Genomic DNA, 27,246 nt, shown 5'->3' with positions numbered 1-27,246 from the left:
ACATATACACTTCTTATTTTTATATGTTAATTAATATATATTTTTAAGCCACTGGTACAAAATAGCAATTTCATCCATTTTACAAATGGATGAAAAATGAAGTCAATGTATGTAATGAATTTGAGCAGAAACTTTGGTGCTGTAGTGTTTTTTTAGTTCAGGGGAAATCATTGATATTTTAAAATAGTGTTAGGCCAGGGGTTTGGCCTAGTGGTAGAGTGCTTGCCTAGAATGCTCAAAGACCCAGGTTCGATTCCTCTATACCACATGCATAGAAAAAAAAGTTAACCAAAGTACATGTGAAATTAGAAATATAAAAAAGTGGATCTTAATAATTTGTTTATTGGCTCTACTAGAGTTTGAATTTGGGGCCTTTGGTCTTGCTAGGCATACACTCTTAATTCTCCAGCCCTTAAAATAGCCATTCTTGTTTGTGGTGGCATATCTCAACCTGTACAGTTCTATAAAAGTATTTGTAACATGTTTTTGAGCATCAGCTTCAGTTTTTGATATGAGAGCACCACCTATAGGCTTCTCATGTATATAGAAATAGTTTTAAATCTAACAAAGCAAAGACTTGATCGGCTCAAGTTTATTTTCTTTTTTTTTGTTGTTGTTGTTTTTTTTGCCAGTCCTAGGCTTGGGCTCAGGGCTTGAGCACTATCCCTGGATTTTCTCAAGGCTAGGGCTCTACCACTTGAGCCACAGCACCACTTCCAGCTTTTTGCTACGTATGTGGTACTGAGGAATCGAACCCGGGTCTTCGTGCATGCTAGGCAAGCACTCTACCACTAGGCCAAACTCCTGGCCCCTCAAGTTTATTTTCTATAAATAAAGTAGTGTTCTACTATTTGAGCCACAGTACCACTTGTGACTTTTCTGCATATGTGATACTAATCAAATCCAGGGCTTTGAGCATGTCTACCACTAGGCCACACTCCTGGTGCCAACATTTTTAACCTAAGTTGAAAGGACTACGTGGTATCTGTTACCAAAAGTTAAAAAAGAAAGCCTCCCACATTGGGATTGTAATAAAGATATTTGGCTAAATTAGGTTACCTGGTTTTAAAACTCATAGCAAAGCTTAGAAAGCATGGTAGCTCAAGCTGTGTAGTGTGCCAGGTGCTTTGATTGATTCATTCCCCCATTCAACAATGTAATGGATATAAAGATAAATTTACTAAAATAATATACACCTTTCCTTGTGATTTGGAAGACAAGCATAATGTGTATACTTTGAGTTCTCATGTTTGTTTCTTGTTTTTTAGTTCAATGTGTAGTTTCTAAGCATTTCCCACCATTTCTGTTTGTGTACCCTTAGCGCTTCCTACTGTGTCTTTAATTCTCTGTTAACTTTAAAAAATCAAGATGTTAACTTATTGTGGTTTTATTAAATAAGAGGTTGTCGTTTTTTTAACTCTGTTGAGGCATCGAGCTTTATTCATTTATTTGTAGCCAAATGACTTTGTTTTTAATTGAAGGAAAACAAATGACTAGATTGTAGCCTGAATTTAGGACAGGTAAAACGTTTAACTATGTTACAGTGATAATTCAAGATCATGCAAATGTAATTTAGGAAAGTGTTGGTATTAGCCTCAACTTACTCTATAAGCTTAAATATTTTCTTCTGTAATATTCAAATATATATTTTACAAGTTTATTTTTCAATAGGTGTGATCATTTATAATCTTGTAATAAAGTTTAAGAGTAATGGCATAAAATTTCTACTTTGTAGGACTTTTGAACATTTTGTTGTCTTTAATCATTTATTTACATTGATAATTTCAATCTAGTATCTTACTGTACTAGGCTTATATATAAAGTTCCATAAAAGCAATATGATGATCCTAAAAATCTAAACATGGTCATTCAGTAAATATTGAGCTTTAGGTAATATATAATAAATACAAATGAACTTGAAAAAATATGGATGAACTAGGCATTGCTTGCTTATGCTTGTAATTCGAGCTACTCAAGCTAAGATCCAAAGGATGAGGTTCAAAATCAGTGTAGGCAGAAAAGTCTAGGAGCTTCCAGTCACAGAACAATGAGTAAAAACCTGGGCTAGAGATACAGTTATTTGAACCATGTTACTCTGGTAGAGCATAAGACATGTAAATACAGCACCCTAAATTCAAGCCCCAGTTCTTACAAAGAAACAGATGTATGATTCAATTGATCATCTAGCAATCCTGACTTAAGCAATCCTATTTGAAACTTTCTTTGTCTGCCCAAAACATGTATGTACTTAATTAGGATGAAGTTCTTTGTCTAAAGTAGAGAAATTAAATATCAGTGTTAGAACAGTAAAAGCTTTCTAAGATTGGTACACCATAATTTACTGCATATAATTTTAATGCCTAAAATGCTATGAACTTTTAGTAAATGTTATTTAATTCTGTGTTTTAAAGCCTTATAATTTGCTATGGTTGCTTTGGCTATCTTCCAGCTTGTGGAGAGACCCCTGAACAAATTCGAGCACCAAGTGGAATAATCACAAGTCCAGGCTGGCCTTCTGAATACCCTGCCAAAATCAACTGTAGCTGGCTTGTTAGGGCAAACCCAGGGGAAATTATAACTATAAGGTAATTCTTTTGTATTACTACATAATACTATATTACAAAACAAATTCAGTTTCTAGATTGGAATTCATAAGATATGGTGATTGAAAAATATTTTTCAGAAGATACAAGTAAGTTGTGACAATTATGTCATCTTAAGAATTAGAATAATACTCAAAATGTGTAATCTTGGGCAATGAGATAGATAAAATTTACTAATCCCCTTGAGAATCAAGCTTATAAATTTTGTTGCAGTAGGTGAGTCCTCTACAAAAAGAAGTTCAAACATGATTTATGTATTAAACAAGCTGATAATGCTATGTCTAAAAAACTGTACTTTTTTGTTTTGTTTTCCTTTTTGTAACTTAAACAAAAAAAAAAATTGTTAAGAATGCAAAATGAGCCGGACACAATGGCTCACACCTGTAATCCTAGCTACTCAGGAATCTGAGATAAAAGGATCACAGTTCAAAGCCAGCCCAGACACTAAAGACCCTGAGACTCTTTTTCTCCAATTAACCACCAGAAAACCGGAAGTAGGGCTGTCGCTCAAAGAATACAAAATGAGCCTGGTGCTGGTGGCTCACACCTGTAATCCTAACTACTCAAAAGGCTGAGGATTGTGGTTCAAAGCCAGCTGAGGCAGAAAAGTCCTAAGACTCTTATCTCCAGTTAACCACCAGAAAGTCAAAAGTGGTGCTGTGGCTCAAAGTGGTAGAGTGCTAGCCTTGTGATCTGAAATCGTCAGAGACAGCACCCAGGCCCAGAGTTCATGACTGACCAAAAACAAAACAAAACAACAACAACAAAAATAATGCAAAATGAGATCTAGGCATAAGACATATAACCCAGTGATTGAGTGCTTGTGTAGTGTATGTAAACTTCCGAGTTCAGGGAGAGGAAGAAAAGGAGGGAGGGAGGGAAGGAGGGAGACATTCCAAAACAAAAGGCAAAGTGAACATATGTGTTAAGTTTCTGACAATATGATATTATAAGAAAAATTACGATTAATTTTAGCCAGACACAGTGTTCCACACCAGTGATCCCAGCTGCTTGTCTTGAGAGGTAGAGGCAGAGGATGGCCAGCCCTGTGGCAGTCCAAAAATAGAAAAAAAAAAAAAAAAACAACGTTATCTTCAAAGTAAAATAAGAAGAATGAAAGTTCATAGCACTTATCTAGAGATTTCACCACTCTAATTTATCAGCCTACTGTCTTATCTTTTTTCTCTTCCTTATTTTATTATTTACTTTTTTCATTTTTATTGACAAGTACTCTACTACGGCCCACAACTCCTGTTTTATATTTTTAAACCAATAAGAGAAAATTCTCTTGAGAAATAGAACTGTCTTCTATTTCACTTTTTCTGTGGGAAAGGGCCATTTTTTTCCCTTGTTTGCTTTGTAGTATGTCTGTTCCAAGCAGATGGATCAAGAAGGATAAACTCGCAAGGGTCTTCAGTTACCATTAGAATTTGACAAATAAACCTACTTTCTCTATATATAATATGATAGTCTTAAGTGTGCTAAATAAACATTGCATGTGAAGTAATGCACCTTCTATCTGGTAAATATAATGTAACCCTTCTATTAATTACAATAAAAATATATGAAAAAATTGCAAACTATATTAAACTATATTAAATATAGCTGGCAGGTATTTTAAAATTCTCATAAAATAACATTTTTGCCAAACACTAGACTTCTGACAGAGTAACTAGAATTTATAGAGATTTTGTTTAGGCATTATCTCTGAGCTTCAGTTACTAAAGGTCAGCACTCTGCCACTTGAGCTATAGCTTCACTTTCAGTTTTTTTGTTATTCTTTGGAGTTGAGAATGTCACACTTTCCTGTCTGGGCTCCTACAAACTGTGATCCTCAGATCTCAGCCTCTTGAAGTAGCTAGGATTACAGGCATGAGGCACGAGAGCCCAGCAAGATTTTAATCTTTTAACTTAAGGATTAAAGTTCAGTTTAACAGGCCACTATTTAAAACTTGGAAATTAATGCCAGCTCAAGAGAATTACGTGGTGATACCATCTCATTTTGATCAAGCATACTACTATAAAATGTAGGGCAAAATTGTGAATTCTAGATCTACAGGAAGTTATGGTAAATTCTAGGACTTAATAATTTTGGGCTTAAATGTGTTAAATGATAAGTATTTTGTTTGTTTGTTTGTTTTGCCAGTCCTGGGCTTGAGCTCAGGGTCTGAGCACTGTCCATGGACTTTCTCAAGGCTAGAGCTCTACCACTTGAGCCACAGTACCACTTCCGGGTTTTTACTCTGTATGTTGTACTGAGGAATCAAACCTGGGTCTTTGTGCATGCTAAGCAAGCACTCTACCAGTAGGCTAAACTCCTGGCCTCATGTAAGGAGATTTTTACATGTGATTACTAATATAAAACTTTACGTTATTCAAGTGAATCCTATTCAAGAATCAAATGCATGCAAATGAGTTAGTATTCGCAAATTTTACACTGATTTAATTATTTACAAATTATTTTCTTATTAAAGAAAATGTATATGATTATCTAGAATAGATGAGCGCTTTTAAGGCATTTTGAAAGAAAGAAAATCCACATTCATATATCCTGAATATAAAATAAAATTAAAATATTTACTAAGATTAAATGGGAAACAAGGTTTTAAAAAATCTGGATTATGGCTCGCGCCTATAATCCTAGCTACTCAGAAGGCTGAGATCTGAGGATCACGGTTCAAAGTCAGCCCTGGCACTACAAAGCCACAAAGCCTGGAGACTCTTATGTCCAATGAATCACTAGAAAATGGGAAATGGGACTGTAGCTCAAGGGTAGAGCTGAAGAGCTCAGGGACAGGTCTAGGCCAGAGTTCAAGCCCGATGATTCTCCCACCCCCCAAAAAAATCTGGATTAAAGAGGGAACAAAATAAAACAAATCCCTGAGAGTCTATCTTCAAAATAATCAGCAGAAAACTAGACTGGATCAGACACGGCTGAATGCCAGTGGTGCAAACAAGCCAAGCAAGTGAAAGGCCTCAAGTTTGAACTCTGCTACCAGAGTGGGAGAAATCAAGTAAATAATAAGATTCAGTGAGACACAACAAGGTTGGTTTTTTTTTGTTTTGTTTTGGTTTTTTGTTTTGCCAAAAACAAAAAAAAAGAACTAGGAGCTGAATTAAGAAAAAATGAGAAAATGTACAATAAAAACAATAGATTTTAAAAGTCATAAAAGATTATTCTAGTTTTGTTTTGATCTTTTTATATAGTTTGATGGAATATGTAATGGATTAGGATTCTCTAGAAGAACAGAACTAATATATACATGTAAGTGTGTGTGTATATATATATATATATGTATATTGATCATTGTTAAAGAGGATTTATTAGATTGGCTTGCATGATGGGTGTCTATTCAGTCCCACAATGGCCATCTGACAGGTGCTAAAAAAGGGTTCTCTTTTGTCATAAGCGGTAGCTGATTCTATGTGTCTTCTTATTTATTATTTGACTTTTTTTGCTCTTTACTTGTGCTCTGGTTTTATGAACTACATGATAATGTTTATAAATTGATTTGTATTTTTAAAAAATTGTCAAATTCCAGGGCCAGGAGTGTGGCCTAGTGGTAGAGTGCTTGCCTAGCATGCACAAATACCCAGGTTCCATTCCACGATAGCACATACATAGAAAAAAGCCAGGAATGGTGCTGTGGCTCAAGCCATGGAGCTCTAGCCATGAGAAAGTTCAAGGACAATGCTCAGGCCCTGAGCCCAAGCTTAGGACTAGCAAAAAAAAAAAAAAAAAAAAGACAAATTCAAAACACTTCAAAATCATTTGTTTCCTCATTTTTATTGTCACTTTATTTCTATTTGTTTTATAAAAAGTATAGGCTATAAATTTTCTCTTAAGCAAGGAGATGAGCCAAAGCTGACTTTTTCTGTGTGTGATTCAGTTTAGCAGATGACCAACACATTGGTTTCTCTGATTCAAACTTTAGGGTCTTGCAGATTGGTGGGTTTTTCTAAATAGACTCACAGAAGAAAAGGAAAAGGGGTGTCACCTATCACCTAGCTATGAGCATTGGTTTGGAATTTCAGATTACCTTATGAAAAAGAAGTACTATTCTGAATAGTTTGTTAATAATAATATACCTGAGAAACCCAGGAAAACCAATGAATTTGTGGTTTGTAATAGTGTCCTGTGTTACATTGAATTATTAGGAAATTTTTTAAATACCCTTTTCTAAGTTTTCAAAATGTTTTGTAGTTTTCAGGATTTTGATATTCAAGGGTCTAGAAGATGCAGCTTGGACTGGTTAACCATAGAAACATACAAGAATATTGAAAGTTACAGAGCCTGTGGTTCCACAATCCCACCTCCTTATATCTCTTCACAAGACCATGTTTGGATCAGGTTCCATTCAGATGACAGCATCTCTAGAAAAGGTTTCCGACTGGCCTATTTCTCAGGTACGTTTCTAAAAAGAAGATGCTATTGAACCAAGTTCTGTAGTATAAACTGTTCAGTCACTTCAGAGCTAATCTGAGTCCATTTAACTGAGTAAACAAGATTAGACATTAAAGTACCTTAGAACCGTATCTCTAGAAGGTAGTTTGTATAATCCTAATAAAATGATTTAAGTTTATAAATTAAGGTCCATTTTCTGAACATCTTAAAAGAACTTATTTTAAATGTAGCCGTTTCTCCCAACAAGTGCTTACCCATCTCTTGAAGTTACTTCAGAATATACTTTTGTGTGTATTAACTTATGTCAGTTTTTTACATCTTCAAAGAAAAGCCATCACCGGTTTCACCTTCATAGTTTCAGAAGTCTTCTTTTTTTTCTTTTCTGAAACTATTTCCAAAAAGAATAAACAGATGATACAGTTTAAAATTTAACTATTATTTCTTTTTCGGGTTTTTTTTGGCCAGTATGGGCTCGACCTCAGGGCCTGAGCACTATCCTTAAGCTTCTCAAGGCTCTAGGGCTCTACCACTTGGTAGCCACAGGATCACTTCAGGCTTTAAAATAAGTTTTAGGTGGAAAAGTAAGCATTGTTCCAACATTTCCAGTTTGGAAACTGTGGGACTCTAAAGTCATTTGATTGTCTTATACTATGTCATTATGAGGATTATTTAAGATGGATACTAAAACACAATTCTGTAAGTATGGCAGTACTTTTTTTCCTCTCCCTTTTGTTTTGATGAAAAAAAATTTGTCTTTAGCTTAATTTTATGTGATATTTTGTGGTTTTATTTAAAAATAGAAACTATAAAGGTATAAATTATAAAAATACTTTGTTATGATTGCATAAAATAAGAGGTTTAAAGTAATCTAATGATAATCTTAGCAACAGTGAAGCCTAAATAGTCTGTAAAGTGTACCGTGATGTATATAGCAAATTTTAAATTGTGTATATACAGGGAATAACAAGGAGGTAAAGAACATGAAAGGTATTTTATTAATTTTTCCTTTGTGTGTGTGTGTGTGTGTGTGTGTGTGCGCGCACACGTGCGTTCACGCACACATGTATGCGTGCCTGCGTGCTGGTACCTTGAGCTCTCACTCAGCTTTCATGCTCAGGGCTGGCATTGTACTAATTGAGCCACACCTCTAGTCCAACATTTTGTTCATTAATTGGAGATGGACTCTCAAAGACTTTTTTGCCCATAGATCCTTCAGAAATCCTCCAGATCTTAGCCTCATTAGTAGCTAGGACTACTGGCATGAGCCAGTGGTATCTAGCTGAATTTTTGTTAAAAATATTGATTTAAGCTGGGCGTGGTGGCTCACCGTCTGTAACCCTACTACTCTGGAGGTTGAGATCTGAGGATCAAGGATCTAGCCAGCACAGAAGGACCTGAGACTCATCTCCAATTAACCTCTATAAAATGGGAAGTAGGGCTTGACTCCAGGGTAGGTTGGTAGCCTTGAGCTGAAGAGCTCAGGGACAACACCCAGGCCCAGGGGTAAGGTAGGAAGAGCTCAAGGACAGCACCCAGGCCAGGTTCAAGCCCCATGACCCACACACACACAAAAAGAATATTGATTTAGGGGCCAGAAGCGTAGCCTAGTGGTTGAGTGCATAAAGCCCTTGTTCTATTCCTCCATACCACATACACAGAAAAAGCTGGAAGTGGCGCTGTGGCTCAAGTGGCAGAGAGCTAGCCTTGAGCAAAAAATGTCCAAGGACGGTGCCCAAGCCCTGAGTTCAAACCCCAAGACTAGCAAAATAATAACAATTAATAATAATAATAATAATGATTTATCTGGGCACTAGTGGCTCATGCTTATAAACCTAGCTACTCAGAAGGCTGAGATCTGAAGATCTCAGTTCAGAGTTAGCTCTAGCAGGAAAGTCTATGAAATTCTTGTCCCCAGTTAACCACCAGATGATCAGAAGTGGTGCTATGGCTCAAAGTGATAGAGTATTAGTCTTGAGCAAAAAGAGCTCAGTGACAGCACACAGGCCCCAAGTTCAAGCCCCACAACCAACAACAACAATAAAAAGTAGAATATTTATTTAAATATTGCAATACTTAAAATTCTTAGTGTATCCTATTGACTTAGGTGTCTTACACCATTTTGCAAAGTATTGTATTAATGCTCCCAGGATATCTGTAAAAACAGAATTGATCAATTTTTTCTTCAGATGAAGATATGCAAAGAATTTCATAGAACAAATAATAGGCATTTAAAAGTTAGTAACTAGTATCAGTACGAATTTGTCATTAGAACTTAACCATTTTGACAAGATCTTTTAAAGCCCTGTCTGTTTTGAGTTAATATTTTTTTATAGCAGTACCTATCATAATGTCTTCTGAAGAGTTTTATTTTTTCCTGCTCCATCTCCCTTTGGCCGCGTTCTCACAGGGAAATCTGAGGAGCCAAACTGTGCTTGTGATCAGTTTCGTTGTGGTAATGGAAAGTGTATACCCGAAGCCTGGAAATGTAATAACATGGATGAATGTGGAGATAGTTCCGACGAAGAGATCTGTGCCAAAGAAGCCAGTCCTCCAACAGCTGCTGCTTTTCAGCCCTGCGCTTACAACCAGTTCCAGTGTTTGTCCCGTTTTACCAAAGTTTACACTTGTCTTCCTGAATCTTTAAAATGCGATGGGAACATTGACTGCCTTGACCTAGGGGATGAGATAGATTGTGACGTGCCAACTTGTGGGCAGTGGTTGAAGTATTTTTATGGTACTTTTAATTCTCCCAACTATCCAGACTTTTACCCACCTGGAAGCAATTGTACCTGGTTAATAGACACAGGTGATCATCGCAAAGTCATTTTACGCTTCACTGACTTTAAACTTGATGGTACTGGTTATGGTGACTATGTGAAAATATATGATGGATTAGAGGAGAATCCACACAAACTTTTACGTGTGCTGACAGCCTTTGATTCACACGCTCCTCTTACTGTTGTTTCTTCTTCTGGACAGATAAGAGTACATTTTTGTGCTGATAAAGTGAATGCTGCCAGAGGTTTTAATGCTACGTACCAAGTAGATGGCTTCTGTTTGCCATGGGAAATACCCTGTGGGGGAAACTGGGGGTGCTACACTGAGCAGCAGCGATGTGATGGGTACTGGCATTGCCCCAATGGAAGGGATGAAGTCAACTGTACCATGTGCCAGAAGGAAGAATTTCCATGTTCCCGAAATGGTGTCTGTTACCCTCGTTCTGATCGCTGCAACTACCAAAATCATTGCCCAAATGGCTCAGATGAAAAAAACTGCTTTTTTTGCCAGCCAGGAAATTTTCATTGTAAAAACAATCGCTGTGTGTTTGAAAGTTGGGTGTGTGATTCTCAAGATGACTGTGGTGATGGCAGCGATGAGGAGAACTGCCCAGTTATTGTGCCTACCAGAGTCATAACAGCAGCCGTCATTGGAAGCCTTATCTGCGGCCTGCTGCTGGTCATTGCCCTGGGGTGTACTTGTAAGCTTTACTCCCTGAGAATGTTTGAACGAAGGTCAGTATCAAGTTAAACTGGACTGGCCAGGACTGTGGCCTAGTGGTAGAGTGCTTGTCTAGCGTGAATGAAGCCCTGGCTTCAATTCCTTGGCACCACATACACCGAAAAATCCAGAAGTGGTGCTGTGTCTCAAGTCTGTAGAGCATTAGCCTTGAGAAAGCCCAAGGATAGTGCCCAGGCCCTGAGTTCAAGCTCCAGGACTGGGAGAAATAAATGTAAACAAGAGTGACTGTGCTTCTACAGCAGAAACAGGGCCCATATGTTTGCCTCAAGTCCTTCAGTGTGATTGCCAAAATCCTTCTGTTTTACATTTTTTTTAGAAATGTGTCTATTGTTTAATAATTTATAACAGTTTGAAAAGCTCAAGACTCAAGGCTAACCTTTCCAACTGTTAAATACTTAAGTTTATGACATGAGAAAAGCTAGTCAGATTTACTATCTCCTCTTTTCAGATGAACATTTTTGTAGATATTTTGTGTGCTACAACTCCCAGTTCTAATTTTTAAACCTGTTTTACAAACATTCAGTGATACCACATATTTGAGAAGCTACCATGTCCAGAGTACTCTTTAATTGAAAGAAAAATGAATAAGGTGTAATCTCACAAGTAGTTTTCAGTTAGGAAGAAGGCATTGATACACTGAATAATATTACAAAATCACAAAGTCCTAGAAGAGCTGTGAAACAGAGTGGTAATCTGACAGAAGAATATGGAGGGGTGCCATTTAAAATTTGTGAGTAGAATATAAATAGAAAAAGGCATTAAAGTTAAAAACCTTGAGACTGTAGAAATAGGAATGCCCTGCTTTGCTTGGAGAAGTATGCAGTTTATTGGGTGTGGAGCCTGAGGCTCACTTGAAGGACTAATAGGTGAAGAGCCTGAGGCACAAATCCAGCATCCTATTGTAGAGTTCCATAACTCGAGTTCTCCATTCGGGAAGACCATTAACCATGAAAAGGATAATTTTAGGGAGAGTAGTTTTCAGTGTGGGGCGGGGTGCGGGGGAGGCTGGACCTGCGAGAAGTTCATCCTACACGAGGTCCCCACAAGACTGCAGGGGAGACAGTTACCATCCATTCCAATGGAGTCACAAAGCATATACCAGACCACTAAGGCTTTAAAAAATAACACACAGCGCACAGTATCATAATATTACACCCTGGGGCCGGGAGTTTGGCCTAGTGGTAGAGTGCTTGCCTAGCATGCACGAAGACCCGGGTTCGATTCCTCCGTACCACATACGTAGCAAAAAGCCGGAAGTGGTGCTAAGGCTCAAGAGGTAGAGTGCTAGCCTTGAGAAAGTCCAAGGACAGTGCTCAAGCCCTGAGCCCAAGCCCAGGACTGACCAAAAAAACAAAAACAAAAACAAAACATAATATTACACCCTTCTGCCACACCTCAACAAAAGAGCGGGATAAAGGCCCCACTTCATCTTCCATTCCCAGGGTGGAGTGAGTACAGAGTTGGGTAAGGTTTGGTTGAGTGATATCAGCTTTTAAAATAACCAGATATACAATGATTCAAATTTTTTAAACTACTGCCAATAGAAAGTAATGCTTATTTGCCTTTTTAAACCCTTTTTTGCCTTCTGTTCTTAAAGATCATTTGAAACCCAGTTGTCAAGAGTGGAAGCAGAATTGTTACGAAGAGAAGCCCCTCCCTCATATGGGCAGTTGATTGCTCAGGGCTTAATTCCACCAGTGGAAGATTTTCCTGTTTGTTCTCCTAATCAGGTACATTGCAATTTCTGATTTTTATTGTCTCATAAAATACAGTCTGTATCTCTATGTGTGGTGGACAAGGACCCTTCATTGGCAGAAACTTTCAATCAAGTGAAGGACTAACTGTATAGGGAACTTGAAATTACAATTTTTCTTATAACACTAACTACAAAATTCAAAAACCTATGTTCTATTCTTATTTGGTTTGATTAAGCATTTTATTGTTAGTGTGATTTAATACACTGAAGTTCAGAAGTAGCTGGTAAATTATTTCTGATCTGAAACATTTAAAGACAAGAAAGAATACTAAACATATACTAGTGGTGTCACCTGTCAAACTAACCAGTTAGAAGTAAAAGTAATTGAACAAATTTAACACCTCACTTGAAGAACTGTAAGCTGGATTTTACAGTGTATGGGAATTCAACCCATTTTCTCTGTGTAGTAGTAACCCATTTTTTTTATTGATGTTTCTGAATTTATTATATTTCTCAGTAGGTTTAAGGTTTAAGAATATGCTTCAGGGTTTATTTCAGGCATTGTGGTTTGTGTGTGTATACATTCATATAGATATATATAGTAAACCTCAGAAACATTTATAAAAATAGTCTTCAGTATTACAATTAAGAACTCAGTGTGCTAGTTTCAAAATGAGCACAATTTTACCTTTGATAGATGAGATTGCTTATTACAGTCTTTATCCTTACTTGGGTCTTTTAGGAAATACTATTGAAAATGTGTAGCTTTTGAACATTTGTTCCGAAATTACTTGTAATTTAGAATTACCACTGTTTGAAATTGTGTGTGCAAAATAGAATAGCAAAAACCCTATAAATCATGGCATATATACATATGTATGTGTATATTTCTATATTTCTATACATGTATATCTGTGTGTGTGTGTGTGTCTGTGTGTCTGTGTCCTCTCTGCTGTGGGAGGGCGGGGTGGATTTCTTTTTAAGTAGGAATTCAGACCAAGGTCAATTCCACTCATTACCTACTGCACCCCTGAACTCTGACTAGAAGGCACACATTAGCGACAAGACAGCCCTCATTCCCACTACCAACTCCAGGCCTAGAGGCCTCCCCACACAACCCCGAAGCTTTACCCTTCATTAGAAACAATCAGAGAGCTCACTGGGCATCGTTCACTTCCGGCTGCAGTTTATTCGCAGGAATCAGGTTAAAATTGAAATTTAAAAGGATACTGAATGCAGAACACAATACTGAATACACATACAACTAGTTGGTTATTGGTTTCAATTTCACCAGACACCAGAGAGCAGTGCTCTGCTGACATGTGTGACAGACCATATGCACAGATATTACCAACTTAACTCACTAACATAAGGCCCCTGTCCAGAGTTTTTATTGAGATCATAATTAATTGCATATGTGGTTCATCTTAGTCTCTAGCCCCTCCTAAGACTGACATTACCTGACTAAAGCCACCTCTACACTCAGTCAGGCTGTTGCTATCTGGCTAGCCCAAGGCCTCCAGGCAGACATTTCTGTCAGGCTTGACATTCCAGAGGTTCCGAGATCATATGCCAGAAGCCAAGGTCAAAGGCTCTGAGTCAGATTAAATTCTTAAACTAAGATAAAAAGCCCATTCTCTAGAGTTATAATTTACCCTTGCATGAGAGCATTCTACTTCAGCTGCATACATTTAAAGTATGTTCATGAATACTAAGCTCAAATCTATTTAATGAGATTAAATTCAGGTTTAAAATGTCTGGTAATAAATTATCAAAATTCGATAGCAGTTTTGAAAATAAAGTAATTTATCCTTTCACTTAAAACAGAAATGCTTTTCAGTGTAGGTGTAGCTCAGTGGTAAGAATATTTGCGTGGCGAGCACAGGATCTGAATTCAGACCCCAAAACTACCAAAAGAAAGGAAGAAAAACATCTGAGAATGTGCTGTTTCATAATCTGAAGAACACGTTATGAAACTGTGATTCTAAAACTTCCCTGTGATTCTCCTTATAGAAAGCTATTCACATGGACTTATGACACACACTAATGTTAAAATCAGTATTAAAGCCAGGTGCAGTAGCTCAGACCTGTAATCCTAGCTACTCGGGAGGCTGAGATCTGAGGATTACTGTTCAAAGTAGCCGGGGCACTCTTTATTTCCAATTACTCTCTAGAAAACCGGAAGTGGGGCTGTGGCTCCCGGTGTAGGGCTGTATACTTGAGCTAAAGAGCCCAGGCCCAGAGTTCAAGCCCCATGACCTACCAAAAAAAAAATCAGTATTAAAGTTTTAATACTGGATTACTAATCTGGATGGGTAGGAGCCACAGAATAGGATGATAACTGATACAGAGCCAAATATCCTGAACGTAACACTCTGAGGATTGCACCTGTGGAGAGGTTCATTCTGCATGGGAGCCATTTTCATTAGGTAACTCTTAATTGGTGAAAGTCGAACTCCCTGGTACTGCAGGTCCATGTGTGTACTGATACCCACATGTCTTGTTGACAGTCTATACTTCTGTAAAACTCAATTGTGTCATGTTCCTATGCTAGTTGCTTGGTAGCCTTCCCTGAATTATGTCCCAGCAGTATTGAAAGGCCTGTGTGGAAGCCACAAATAGTTGCAAAGACCAGTGGGGAACATTGTTACCCTCCCTTCCTCAGACACTCTTCTTTTTTCTGTGAAGGGAAAGGCAAGAATTTGGCTTTTTGGCTTAGAGAAGCCTTCTCATTTGAAGAAAGTATATCAACATATCTCGTTTTAAATGATAAATATCAGTGTTTCTTTTTGTTTTATAACCACTAGGTGGAGCTTAAAGACTATTTATATGGTGGGTGTACTTCCCCCCCCACCCCCAAGAGTCCTAGGCTTCAGCTCAAGGCCTAAGCACTGTCCTTGGTTTTTGTTGTTTTGTTTTGTTTTGTTTTTCTTAAGGCTAGAACCCTATCACTTGAGCCATAGCATCACTTCTGGCTTTTCCTATATATATGGTACTGAAGAATTGAACCCAGGTCTTAGTGAATGCTTGACAAGCACCCTACCACAAGGCCAAACTCCCGGCCAGGTGTGCTTTTTTTAATATTTTTATTCCTGTAGGGAAAATTAATAACGTTTTCAGTTGGGCTAGGCATTCCCACATGTATGTATGGATTAAAAATCAATTTTTATTAACCACTGATGTAAAAGCTGAAAACTGAAGACATATTTGAGCTAAAGATAAATTCACACTATGATGGGGGAAAAAAATCACCATTTTAAAAAAGTGACTTATGTTTAACAACAACAAAAAAAACTGTAGAAAATAAAATAACTTTAAAAAAAATTAAAATGGAGGGGCCGGGAGCATAGCCTAGTGATAGAATGCTTGCCTAGCTTGCACAAAGCCCTAGGTTCTATTCCTTGTTATCATGTACACAGAAAAAGCCAGACGTGATCTTGTGGACAGTGCCCAGGCCCTGAGTTCAAGCCACAGGACTGGCAAAAAAAAAAAAAAAAAAGATCAAGATGGAATCCAAATGCCTTTGTGTTATTTTCTGTACTGTATTACAAATATATTAATTTCTTTATTGTGCTGATGTAATAATATACCTAAAGCCTCAGTAGTCCTTAATTCAACAAATCCTTGAAAACCACATCTGTAAAATATAGTTCTCACATATTTGTGTTAGTTCAGCCTGATAAATCAATGTAACTTGTTGTATTTTAAGAAAAGAATAATAATAATGGGCCGTGTGTGGGACCTAGTGGTAGAGTGCTTGCCTAGCATGCATGAAGCCCTAGGTTCGATTCCTTGGTACCAAATACAGAAAAAGCCAGAAGTAATGCCGTGGCTCAAGTGCTAGCCTTGAGAAAGCTCAAGAACAGTGCCTAAGCCCTGAGTTCAAACCCCAGGACTGGCAAACAAATACACATTAAAAGGCCTCATTTTCACACTGGTGCCTTAGCAAAATCATATGAAAGAGGTTTATCTTTCTTTCTACTTGTAAAAGTATCAGTATTTTGTATCCTACTTTGTTATATACTGTATATTTAGAATTGGATAATTGGTTTTGAAACATCAGACCTTTCAGTTGTTTTTTTGTTTTTTGTTTTTTTTTGGTGCCAGTCCTGGGCTTGAGCTCAGGGCCTGAGCACTGTCCTTGGACTTTCTCAAGGCTAGTGCTCTACCACTTGAGCCTCAGCACCACTTCTGGCTTTTTTCTATGTATGTGGTACCGAGGAATCGAACCCGGGTCTTCATGCATGCTAGGCAAGCACTTTAGCCACTAGGCCAAACTCCCGGCCCCAGACCTTTCAGTTTTTACACTATCATTGTAAAGTTGAACGCATCAAAAAAAGCAGGGCATGGTCCAGACCACACCTGAAATTTTGTACTTCTAGCTACTCAGGAAGCAAAGATCAGAAGAATTTTTGTTCAAGGACAGCCCAAGCAAAAACTTAAGGAGCCACTCTTCTTCCCTTGCTGCCATTTCCACAGATAAGCTGGGGATGGTGGTGTACCACTGTGATTTTACACAAGAAGTGTGAGTAGATGGGTCTCAGGCCAAAGCAACAACATAAGACTATGTCCAGAACTAAGATAAAAAAGGTTGGGGACATGGTTTATGTGATACAGCCTAACAAGTGCACAGCCATGAGTTTAAGCCTCAGTACTAGAGAGAGTGAACAAGAGGAAAGAGCTAGACCAGGAAAAAAGTGAGAGAGGAAAGAGGGAAACCTTAAACAGACATGATTCAGACATAGATTCTGCAGTATAGAGGCCAGAGAATTTAATCCATCCTAATAAAGATGAGTAGAAGAGCTTTTAGCCACAACATATTCTTAATACAAGAACATTGGTTTTACTTGAGATCTTTTCTTATTTTCTAGGCTTCTGTTTTGGAAAACCTGAGGCTAGCTGTACGATCTCAGCTTGGATTTACTTCCATCAGGCTGCCTATGGCAGGCAGATCAAGCAACATCTGGAATCGCATTTTTAATTTTGCAAGATCACGTCACTCAGGGTCATTAGCTTTGGTCTCAGCCGATGGAGAGGAGGCTGTCCCAAGTCAGAACACCGGCAGAGAACCTGAAAGAAATGCTCACCGAAGTTTGTTTTCCGTGGAGTCTGATGACACAGACACAGAAAGTGAGAGAAGAGGTACAGCAGGAGCTTCTGGTGGGATTGCAGCACCTTTGCCCCAAAAAGTCCCTCCCACCACAGCGGTGGAGGCTGTGGTGGGAGCAGGAGGAAGCTCCTCAACTCAGAGCACCCGAGGCGGTCACACAGATAATGGAAGAGAAGTGAACAGTGTGGAACCCCCAAGTGTGAGCCCAGCACAGCACCAGCTTTCCAGTGCTTTAAGTCGTATGACTCAGGGGCTACGATGGGTCCGGTTTACATTAGGTCGATCGAGTTCCGTAAGTCAGAACCAGAGTCCTTTGAGACAACTTGATAATGGGGTAAATGGAAGAGAAGATGATGATGATGTGGAAATGCTAATTCCGATTTCTGATGGAGCTTCAGACATTGATGTCAATGACTGCTCCAGACCTCTTCTTGATCTTGCCTCAGATCAAGGACAAGGCCTTAGGCAACCACATAGTACAGCAAGCCCTGGAGTACGGCCAAGTAATCGAGATGGCCCCTGTGAGGGCTGTGGTATCGTCCATACTGCCCAGATACCAGACACTTGCTTAGAAGCAACACTGAAAAATGAAACTAGCGATGATGAAGCTTTGTTGCTTTGTTAGGTCCTAATCACATAAGGGAGATTGTATACAAGTTGGAGCAATATCCATTCATTGTTTTATAACGTTACAATTAAACTAGTTTTAGTTTACAAAAACAAAAAGATGCAGGGTGATTTCTTATTATATGTTAGCCCGCATGGTTAAACTTGTAACTCTATTAACTTAGAGTTTACTATTTTAGCAGCTAAAACTGCATTATGTATTCATATTGTTCAGTAATGTTCTTCCATTTGTTTGTAATTGTTTTCATCCTGGTACTGTAGTTCACAATAGAAATACAGCTGCTTAAACTCATTTCACTGTCATTTTATCCATCCTATGTTAAAAAAGATTAGTTTGTACAAAATGCTTTCCAATTGAGTCTTTTATGCTTTTACCAATACATAACTTATTACATTAGATGTTAAGGTTGTTAATGTACTAAAAGAAAAACCCTTATACTCATCTTGTTTGCATAACATTTGTCAGTTACTGAATTTCATCATAATATGCATTTATCAAAGGGAAAAAAAACCTTCCTCAAAATTTTTCTCTTATGTTTAATATACAGTAGATGAAATTTAAGTAGAGGTAGATAAATTAATGGCAAAAACAAAACCTTTTATAGATTTTCTAATATTGACTTTAATACTCACATATGGGTACAAACCAAATGGTAAAATCCCAAGTCACATTTCTGTTTTCATCTCTATTTTGAGACAGAATTAAATGGATGAAGATATTCTACTATGCATTAAACCTTGAACTTTTTCAACTGTACAGCAGTGGTACATGTAAGTTCCAGTTGAGCATGTCTTTCCCTCACCTAGGGTTAGGCTTGTATTGGGCCCTCGGGATTTGCACTAAAACCGTAAGGTCTCAGATGAGTTTAGTGCACAAGCACTATCACTTTAAATGGTATTCTTTGCTACCACAGTAACTATATATTTCCATAGCTTTCTGGAGGGGTGGGGACCATTTTTATTACAATTTGAAATTGCTTTGCTTGTCTCATATTTATTTGTTGTATTTAAACTTTTCATTATTGTAAGAGTGATTTTTTCAGTATATTTTATTCATGGGGGTCATGCTATAATCTGGAAAAAAAGCAAATTTTAAAATTCAGATTGCCCCCCTTTTTTAAGTATAGTGAGTTGCAAAATCCCAGATTTTTTTAAATTGTTAAATCTTATTTATTTATTCTTTAGCTGTCTGTTTTAGTAGCTTACTGATTGAGTATGAAAAATGTATCTGTGTGTGATTATTGCTATTTATTAAATTTTGAATATTTTGCTGAATGTCATTTTAAAGCATGTTTGAGGTCTTGTGTATTTGTCCTGTTATGCTGTCAGGAAGAACTGACTAAAATGTTTTAATATGTATCAAATTAAAATGATTTTTTTTATTGCCTTGAGGTATTTTTTAAACCAGAGTTGTTCTTTATTTCTACTGAATCTAGGTACATGTACAAATTCACAATATACAATATATTTAGAAGAAAATGGAAAGAGGTATAACAGCCTTAACTTTATAGTAAAACAGTAGTTTACTTGAAAGGAAAAATTCCCTTTGGATTTAAATATCATTTTGCCTTTTAAGAAAACTACCCCTAATGTGTCTCATATAATATACTAACACAGTCATTCCTTTTTAAAAATTATTTACAAATATATTTTAGACTTGTACAGTATATTGTCCAGGCTCTGAGTTCAAGCCCCAGGCAAAACAAAACAAAAAACAGTGAAACCCTGGAACAGAACTAGAAAGGGAAGAAAAAGATTAGGGTAAGGGTCAGATCTTAAGAACTATCAGTAGGATGGACAGTGGGCATAATGAAATAGATAGCTCTGGAGGCGACTGGAGGTCTCAGACATTACTGTTTCAATTTATATTGATGCAGCCACTTTTAAAAATCAGGCTGGGCTTGCTTCACAATTTAAATAGTTACCATATGAACCAGAAATTCCACTTATAAATATATACCCAGGAAATGGAAATGTCCACACAAAAAAGTGTTTACCCATTCATAGAAACATTATCCAAATGTCCATATCATAGTAGATACATATATAACTAACAGAAGCCATGAGCAACATAATCCTAGATACTCGAAACACTTGAGAAAAGACGAGGTAAAGGGAAAGTAAATTAGTGTTTGCTTAAATCTAAGGAAGGAAGGGTAAAGGAGTTTGAGAGAAGGTGAATGGCAAAGGGAAAGGGCACAGAAGAGCTTTAAACAGGCAAGGGAGATTAAGAGTACAAGGGGAGGGAAAAAGACTGGGGTTTTTAAGAACTAGGATGAGTCAGTAGAAAGTACTGGAGGACATTAGGGCAAGTCTCATCAATGTTGATTAGCTTCTCTATGTATGCTAATTGTCTCTAATTGAAGTTAGCCTCCCATTCTCCCATGGAGACTAAAGAATTGGGCATTGTTTGGGGGAATGTTGCATTGAAAGGGATGGTTCTAGGTCCTTCCGAACAATGCCAGCAAGAGACTGGGAGAAAATATTTTCACTGGGCAAAGCAAAAATGTGCACATGCAAGTTAGTTTCTGAAGTCAATGCTCTTAAGAAAAGGAGGTCAAGGCCTATAGCAAGTCATTCTATGAAGGCTAGTCAGACTGCAGGCATCTTGAACAGTGGGCCTGAGGCTTCTTTGGAGGTTAATGAAAATGTGCCAAAATCAGTTTAAGTGGAGTTAAAAACTACACATTTATATTGATTATAATGTAATATATATTTACAAATATAAATTTATAAAACTATAAATATTATTGAATTGAACACCTTAAGTGGAGCAGTCAAGGAGATACAGATATGAATGGTTCTGAGCCACTTCTAGACTACATTTTTGGCACCTAGAATCCTAGAGTTTACTCTCAAATGGCCCACCTATATTGGCTGCCTGGTGCCTTGTCTTGATTTGTCTCTGTGGGACAATGAAGCTGCCCAGAAGCTGGGATGCCCACATGAAAGACTACCAGGCCTCCGACAAGGCAGACAGGGCCTGGTGGGAAGAGAAGGGACCTGTGTCCATGCTCCTGCCCTGAGTGTTAACTGCAGGCCTCGTGGAACTTGGAATTGTTGGGCCACTGGGTATTGTCAGGGCAGCTAAAGTGGCAGCAGAGAAAAATGGCTGTGGTCCAGTAGCCTTGTACAATGCTAATTGTGCCTACTCAGTTGCACCTGCATGATGTTGACTGAATCACAGTCTCCACAAGCTGAAAATAGTTTTCTTCCCCTGCCTATAAAAACCCCAGCATGCAACCTCTCTGGTCCCAACCAGAGGGTTCACCCAGAGTGTACGCTAATAAACTTTCCTTTGCCTCTACTTCCCCTGTGTCTTCCTCTTTCTCAAACCCTTACAGGAATGAGACGATATCCCAAATCAACATGATTTTACTACAAACTCTGAAGTACTGGAAGAATAGTCCATACAGTTTCTTTCTCCTGTAAAGCCTGTTCAACTCCAAAAATATAGCTATGACTTGAGAGTTGCTCTAACCCATGAAGATTTCTTAGGTTTAACTGCATATAAATGAAGGGTCATTTGAGTTATTGTGTATTACTGCCTTGCGTAATTATTTTTCACTTCATTTCTAATTAATATTTTTCTTAGTCTTTAGAAAGGCTTGTTGAAAACACAATTTTTATGGCAGTGCCAATCTCTTATTCATAAAATGTCATTTATTCAGATTTTCAGTGATATATGCATTAATCTTTCATCAGAAGAATGAAAAGAATTTTCAAGATATTTTAAAATTAGTGATTGAATAATCTCCTCTTTCTCCCTTTTCTCTTATTTATGTAACACTTAACATTTTGAGATTGACACACACAAACAGTTCCAAGTATGTATCTTACTCAAGTATAGTTGATATCAAAGCTAATTACCTGAATATAATTATGTAAGTTATTGATATATGAATGGTAACATTAGAAATGGAAAACAGACTTATTATTTAAAGAACTCTCACTAATAAACCTTTGTAAGTTCAACCTATATACTCTTTAAATCCTTCTCAGAGAACCTTGCTTAGTGTAAAGAACGTATAAACCAGGAAATCCCTAATTTTGTAATATAAAGGAGTGTGTGCCTGTGCATGAGTGTGATTCATATTAAAAGGAACAAATGAGACATTTTCCTTTTCAATTTGAAGATAGGATAACAACTGTATATCAATATAGATGCTGAGACCTCAGGCCTGACACCATTTTTTGATGGCAAGAGTAACCCTAAGCCATAGTAGTCTTAGGAAGCCATTTAAGGGCTGGGGTGTGGATCAGTAAGTAGTAGAATACTTATTTGTCTGGCACCTGAGATCCCTGCAAAAGAAAAAAATAGCCATCTAGTGGTAGATGTCAGGCATTACAATGACTTTGCAACTCAACTAGATGAATGATTTGTTTGATAACACTCAAACTACCTTGAAATCAAATGATTGGATTGAAAAATAAATGACTGAGAATAGGAATAGGTAACTTTATTATTGTCTCAACAAATTCGTTGGCCACTGAAGTGAAGTTAGGAGGGTAAAGACTGGGGTGGGGGGGGGGGGGAATGACCAAACTAGCTTGTGATAAAACTAAGTACTAGCTAGCCTTCTTAGCTGTAGTCTCACGTAGAAATTATATATATATATATATATATATACACACACACATATATTTGTGTACTAAAATCCATTATAAATATAATTTTAAGAAACAAATAATATGAAAGCTTTACTTGTAACTGCAAAAAAGTTTAAATGAGACTCTTGCTACCTTATTAACATGAACAAAACACCAAAAGCCCACCATGCAGGCCCACACTGCAATGAGGACAATGTGCAGATAAAAAGTTAATAAGCTCTTCTCGCAGCTGGTGCTCTACCACTTGAGCCACACCTCTAGTTCTGGCTTTTTTTTTTTTTTTTTTGCTATTTGGAACAAAGAATCTCACCAATTTGTTTTCCTCAGCTGGCTTTTGAACCATGATCCTCAGATCTTGCCTCCTGAGTAGCTAGGCTGATAGGGGTGAAACCCTGCAATAAGTATTTGTTTAATGTGAAGAACATTGTTAATGAAATGGGGAAAGATACAGAGCTCAATTCCTGCAATTTACATTTGAGAAACTTAAGCGTAGTAAAATGAGGTGGTGAGGAAATGATGCTTGCAAAGAGGAACAGATCCAATAGCAACGGGAATGGGGAGAAAAGCACAGACAGATGGAAGCACACTTTCGCTGATTTTCACCAGCTCATGGTTTTGAGCTGTCTCCTGACATCTAGGTCATCAGTCTTACTTGTATCATGTCTCCCATTATGCTAGTACAGTGTTATAAGGACTGATACAATGTCAGCTCTTCTGGCTGAAATCAGATCTTCCAAAAATCCCCTCCCCCAAAAAAGTATCAAGTCCTGGTACATTCAACTTTTGGTGGTTTTCTGTCTGGATAGGAACACTTGCTGCCAAGTTGGGGGGGGTGAGTTTTCGGAGTAGAAGTAGACCCTGGTAAACTGGCTTTGGAGAGCACAGTTACTGGTGCATAAGTGATAGGTTCCCGGATGAAAGCTCTGCCCTCCCATTTTTGCTTCCGAATAACCTAAGGAAATCATAGCCTCAAAAGGATCACGTTTCAAAGGCAGAGCTCCTTCCAAGCTCAAATAGATATCTTGAGGGTTACGTAATGTAGGTAAAACATTTAGCCCAGTACTGACTAAAGGTGAGTCCCAGGAAACCGTAGCTACCACTGCTGGTACACTATATATATATATATATATATATATATATATATATATATATATATGTATTGTTATCCTCAGGACAACTGCTTTCTCACTGGGAGCAGGGCATCAGGATGAATACCCTCAGAATAAAACCCTCACAAGTGACCAGTCCTGGCTGCCTTGGCCAGCATCACTGAACAGTTCCTTTGCCAAGCACTGGCAAGTTTTTAACACATCCACAGTGAGAACAAACTTCCTTCCTTACTCAATGGAAGGGATAAACAGGGAAATGGGCCAAATGTTATGGGAAGCCACATGTATAAAGGCCTTAACCACAGCGTTTCCTACATATCTCACCCCTAATACAGCTGCAGAGACTACAACTACTAACAACTGCCTTTCCAAATGTGTCCAATCTGCTTGATGCAGGAGGAAGAATCAGAAATAAAATGTCCTCCATCTAAAAAACAAGGCTACTCCAGGCCACTCCATGGAACTTGATAAAAAGTTCCATTTAGAAAAACACCAGACACTCTCTGATACCAGATTCACCCAAGTCTCAGAGAGTGAAGTGTAAGTCTTACAAGCACTCATCAACGTGGATCTCATCTTTCAGCTGGAGAGACAGAAGCCCTGTGTGCAGGCAAATTACCCAACTTTCATATCAGAACCTGACCTCAAAGCCAGGACCAGACTCCTCCTTCGAATTCTTCATTCTAGTTCCCCCACTTCTGTGCTGCAGACCTCCTGGCTGCACTTCCATCTCTGGCCAGAAATAAACAGAACCTGCAGAGAATTCCATCCTTGCATGGACCAGGGGATTGACAGCCCTAGGTAAAACAATGGTTGAATGAGACAAAAACTTAATAATAAAAATAAAATAATGAGGCTAATGTGTACCCAGGACCAGACCTCTCCTCAGCATGTTTGCTTAGGTTCAACTTCTCACCCTACAAGATGTGGGTGTGGAACCATGGCTAGAAAGGGGAGGCCGCCCTTTCTGTTCAGCCAGCCAGCAATTCCTGAATTTCCTCCTCTTTCTCCTGTTATTTCGAATCTTAGCGAGACATTTCCTCCAGCCTTCATGACATTTGACAAGCCCTGTTTCCTCACAATACTTTGAGTTAATTAAATGTGAGGTTTGTTTTGTGGTACGTTGCAGCGAGGTGTGTTTTGTGGTACCTTGCAGGGAATTGCATGATATAAAACGTCCAGGATAACGAAACCTTAGAAATCATTCACTGACAGCTTCAGAAAGGGCATCATAGGCGTACTCATACCTAATCTTATTCTCTAGGATAACGTTGACTTGCACAGCTCGTAGGAGTTTTATTATGTGCATAATTACCCCCTTCTACCTTCACACAAAAAGATTCCTTGACAAAATTACATAACCTTCTTGGTTCTTTTTCTTTTTTTTTTTTCTTAATGTTCCCTGCTTGACAGCCAAATTTATAGGACTTTATCTTATTGATGCTTTCTAATTTTTAAGAGTTAGGCAATCTAAAGTTCCAGTAAATTTAGTAACAATACTTTGCATGCCACTACTGAAACTGCCATCTTTGAGGTTATGTGTGACATCTAATCTTCCAGCTCAAAGAAAGTATCACTCCAGTCTAAAGGAAGCCAGGGGAAATGAATGGACCTAATGTTTTGGTGTTGTGGTTAAGTGAGGTAAGTTAGGCTCTGAAAGATAAATAGTTCATGTTTTCTCTCATGTGGAAGTTAGATCTAAATTATAAACATATGAACACATACAAGGATAGATGAATGGATAGGTCATGGATGGATGAATGGATAGATAGATAGATAGATAGATAGATAGATAGAGCAGAACTTGAGTGAAAAAGCTTAGCAACAGCCCCTGAGTTCAAGCGTGGCAACAAAAAAAAATGAATCGATATATTACTTAAGCAAATTAAGTTAATAAATTCAAAAGGTAAGGAACCAAAAGAGTCAAGAAAAGAAAAAGGGATCAAGGATTTAATCACAGATCTCAAGTTGTGAAAAATCTTTCTTCCTTTTCTTCTTGTGGGTTGTGCAGCTTGAACTCAGGGCCTGGGCGCTGTCCCACTTTGAGCCACAGTGCTACTTCTGATTTTCTCGTGCTTAACTGGAGATAAGAGTCTCAGGGACTTCCCTGCCTGGAGTTGGCTTTGAACTGCCATCCTCAGATCTCAGTTTCCTGAATAGCGAGGGCAAAAGCCACCAGTGCCCGGCTGAACCTGGGTCTTTAGAGTTCCAGTACCTGCCACTGCCCCATCAAAGTGACTCAGCCCCGCAGGGCGCCTGGGCCTGAGCGCCGGGCTGGCCGCGGGCTGGTGCGGTCCTGGCCTTGGCTCCTGCCCAGCCCTCCCGGGGGTGGGGACGGGGGCGGAGCCCGCACCTGTGGCCGGTTCAAAACCCTCCCTCCCCAGCAGAATCGAGAACTTCCACGCAGCCCCTTCTCTCCCGCGCTCCCTGGGCCATGGCGGCGCCCCGGCGCCTTCTCATCCGCGGGGGCCGCGTGGTCAACGACGACGCCTCGCAGGTGGCCGACGTGTTGGTGGAGGACGGCGTGGTGCGGGCGCTGGGCCGCGACCTGCGGCCGGCGCTGGGGGACGCGGCCGCCGGGGAGCTGCGGGTGCTGGAGGCGGCGGGCAAGCTGGTCCTGCCGGGCGGCGTCGACACGCACACGCACATGCAGTTCCCCTTCATGGGCTCCACGTCCGTGGACGACTTCCACCAAGGCACCAAGGTACCCGCCGCGCCCGCGCCCGGGGGGGGGGGCCGGGGACAGGGGCCTCGGGGACCTGCCCCGGGGAGTGGGGGTCACTGCGGGAGCGCCTCGTCATGGGGTCCCCCCCCTGCGGGTAACTTGGCGAGCTGGCAGCATGCGCTCCTGAAACGCCCCTCTCCCCGGTGTGCAGCGCAAGCCCACAGAGATGCTGTGTGTGTGTGTGTGTGTGTGTGTGTGTGTGTGTGTGTGTGTGTGTGTCTGTGTGTGTGTGTGTCTGTGTGTCTGTGTGTGTGTCTGTGTGTCTGTGTGTGTGTCTGTGTGTCTGTGTGTGTGTCTGTGTGTGTGTCTGTGTGTGTCTGTGTGTGTGTCTGTGTGTGTCTGTGTGTGTCTGTGTGTGTCTGTGTGTGTGTCTGTGTGTGTCTGTGTGTGTGTCTGTGTGTGTGTCTGTGTGTGTGTCTGTGTGTGTCTGTGTGTGTGTCTGTGTGTGTCTGTGTGTGTCTGTGTGTGTCTGTGTGTGTGTCTGTGTGTGTCTGTGTGTGTCTGTGTGTGTGTGTGTCTGTGTGTGTGTCTGTGTGTCTGTGTGTGTGTCTGTGTGTGTGTCTGTGTGTCTGTGTGTGTCTGTGTGTGTGTCTGTGTGTCTGTGTATGTGTCTGTGTGTCTGTGTGTGTGTCTGTGTGTGTGTCTGTGTGTGTCTGTGTGTGTCTGTGTGTCTGTGTGTCTGTGTGTGTGTCTGTGTGTCTGTGTGCGCGTGCGCGGTGTGATGGTGTTAAGGCTTGCACTCAGGGTCTGGTCCTCTACTACTTGAGCCACAGCTCCACTCCCACAGCGTTTCCCCCACTTTATTTTCGTGATTAACTGGAGGCTGGAGTCTCGCTGACTG

The 27,246-nt window shown here is 39.2% G+C and overlaps 2 protein-coding genes across 2 annotated transcripts in view; both read left to right on the top strand.

Moving 5' to 3' along the window:
• The window catches only part of Lrp12 (LDL receptor related protein 12), a 55,646-nt gene extending 36,295 nt beyond the window's left edge, over positions 1-19,351 (top strand). Inside the window, exons 3-7 of the mRNA XM_090339246.1 lie at positions 2,450-2,585; positions 6,808-7,010; positions 9,416-10,520; positions 12,125-12,257; positions 17,095-19,351. Coding sequence (XP_090195372.1) covers positions 2,450-2,585; positions 6,808-7,010; positions 9,416-10,520; positions 12,125-12,257; positions 17,095-17,958 — 2,441 coding nt within the window. The 3' untranslated portion in view covers positions 17,959-19,351. The remainder of the gene's footprint in view (positions 1-2,449; positions 2,586-6,807; positions 7,011-9,415; positions 10,521-12,124; positions 12,258-17,094) is intronic.
• Positions 19,352-26,082: 6,731 nt separating this feature from the next.
• The window catches only part of Dpys (dihydropyrimidinase), a 75,865-nt gene continuing 74,701 nt past the window's right edge, over positions 26,083-27,246 (top strand). The window contains exon 1 of the mRNA XM_090339245.1: positions 26,083-26,384. Within this exon, the coding sequence (XP_090195371.1) occupies positions 26,115-26,384 (270 nt within the window). The 5' untranslated portion in view covers positions 26,083-26,114. The remainder of the gene's footprint in view (positions 26,385-27,246) is intronic.

This window comes from Megascapheus bottae, chromosome 9 (genome assembly GCF_031878675.1).
Source record: "Megascapheus bottae isolate mThoBot1 chromosome 9, mThoBot2.hap1, whole genome shotgun sequence".
Taxonomy (NCBI): Eukaryota; Metazoa; Chordata; class Mammalia; order Rodentia; family Geomyidae; genus Megascapheus; species Megascapheus bottae.
The sequence above is the reverse complement of the archived record's forward strand: the minus strand, read 5'-3'. Positions and strand labels throughout refer to the sequence as shown.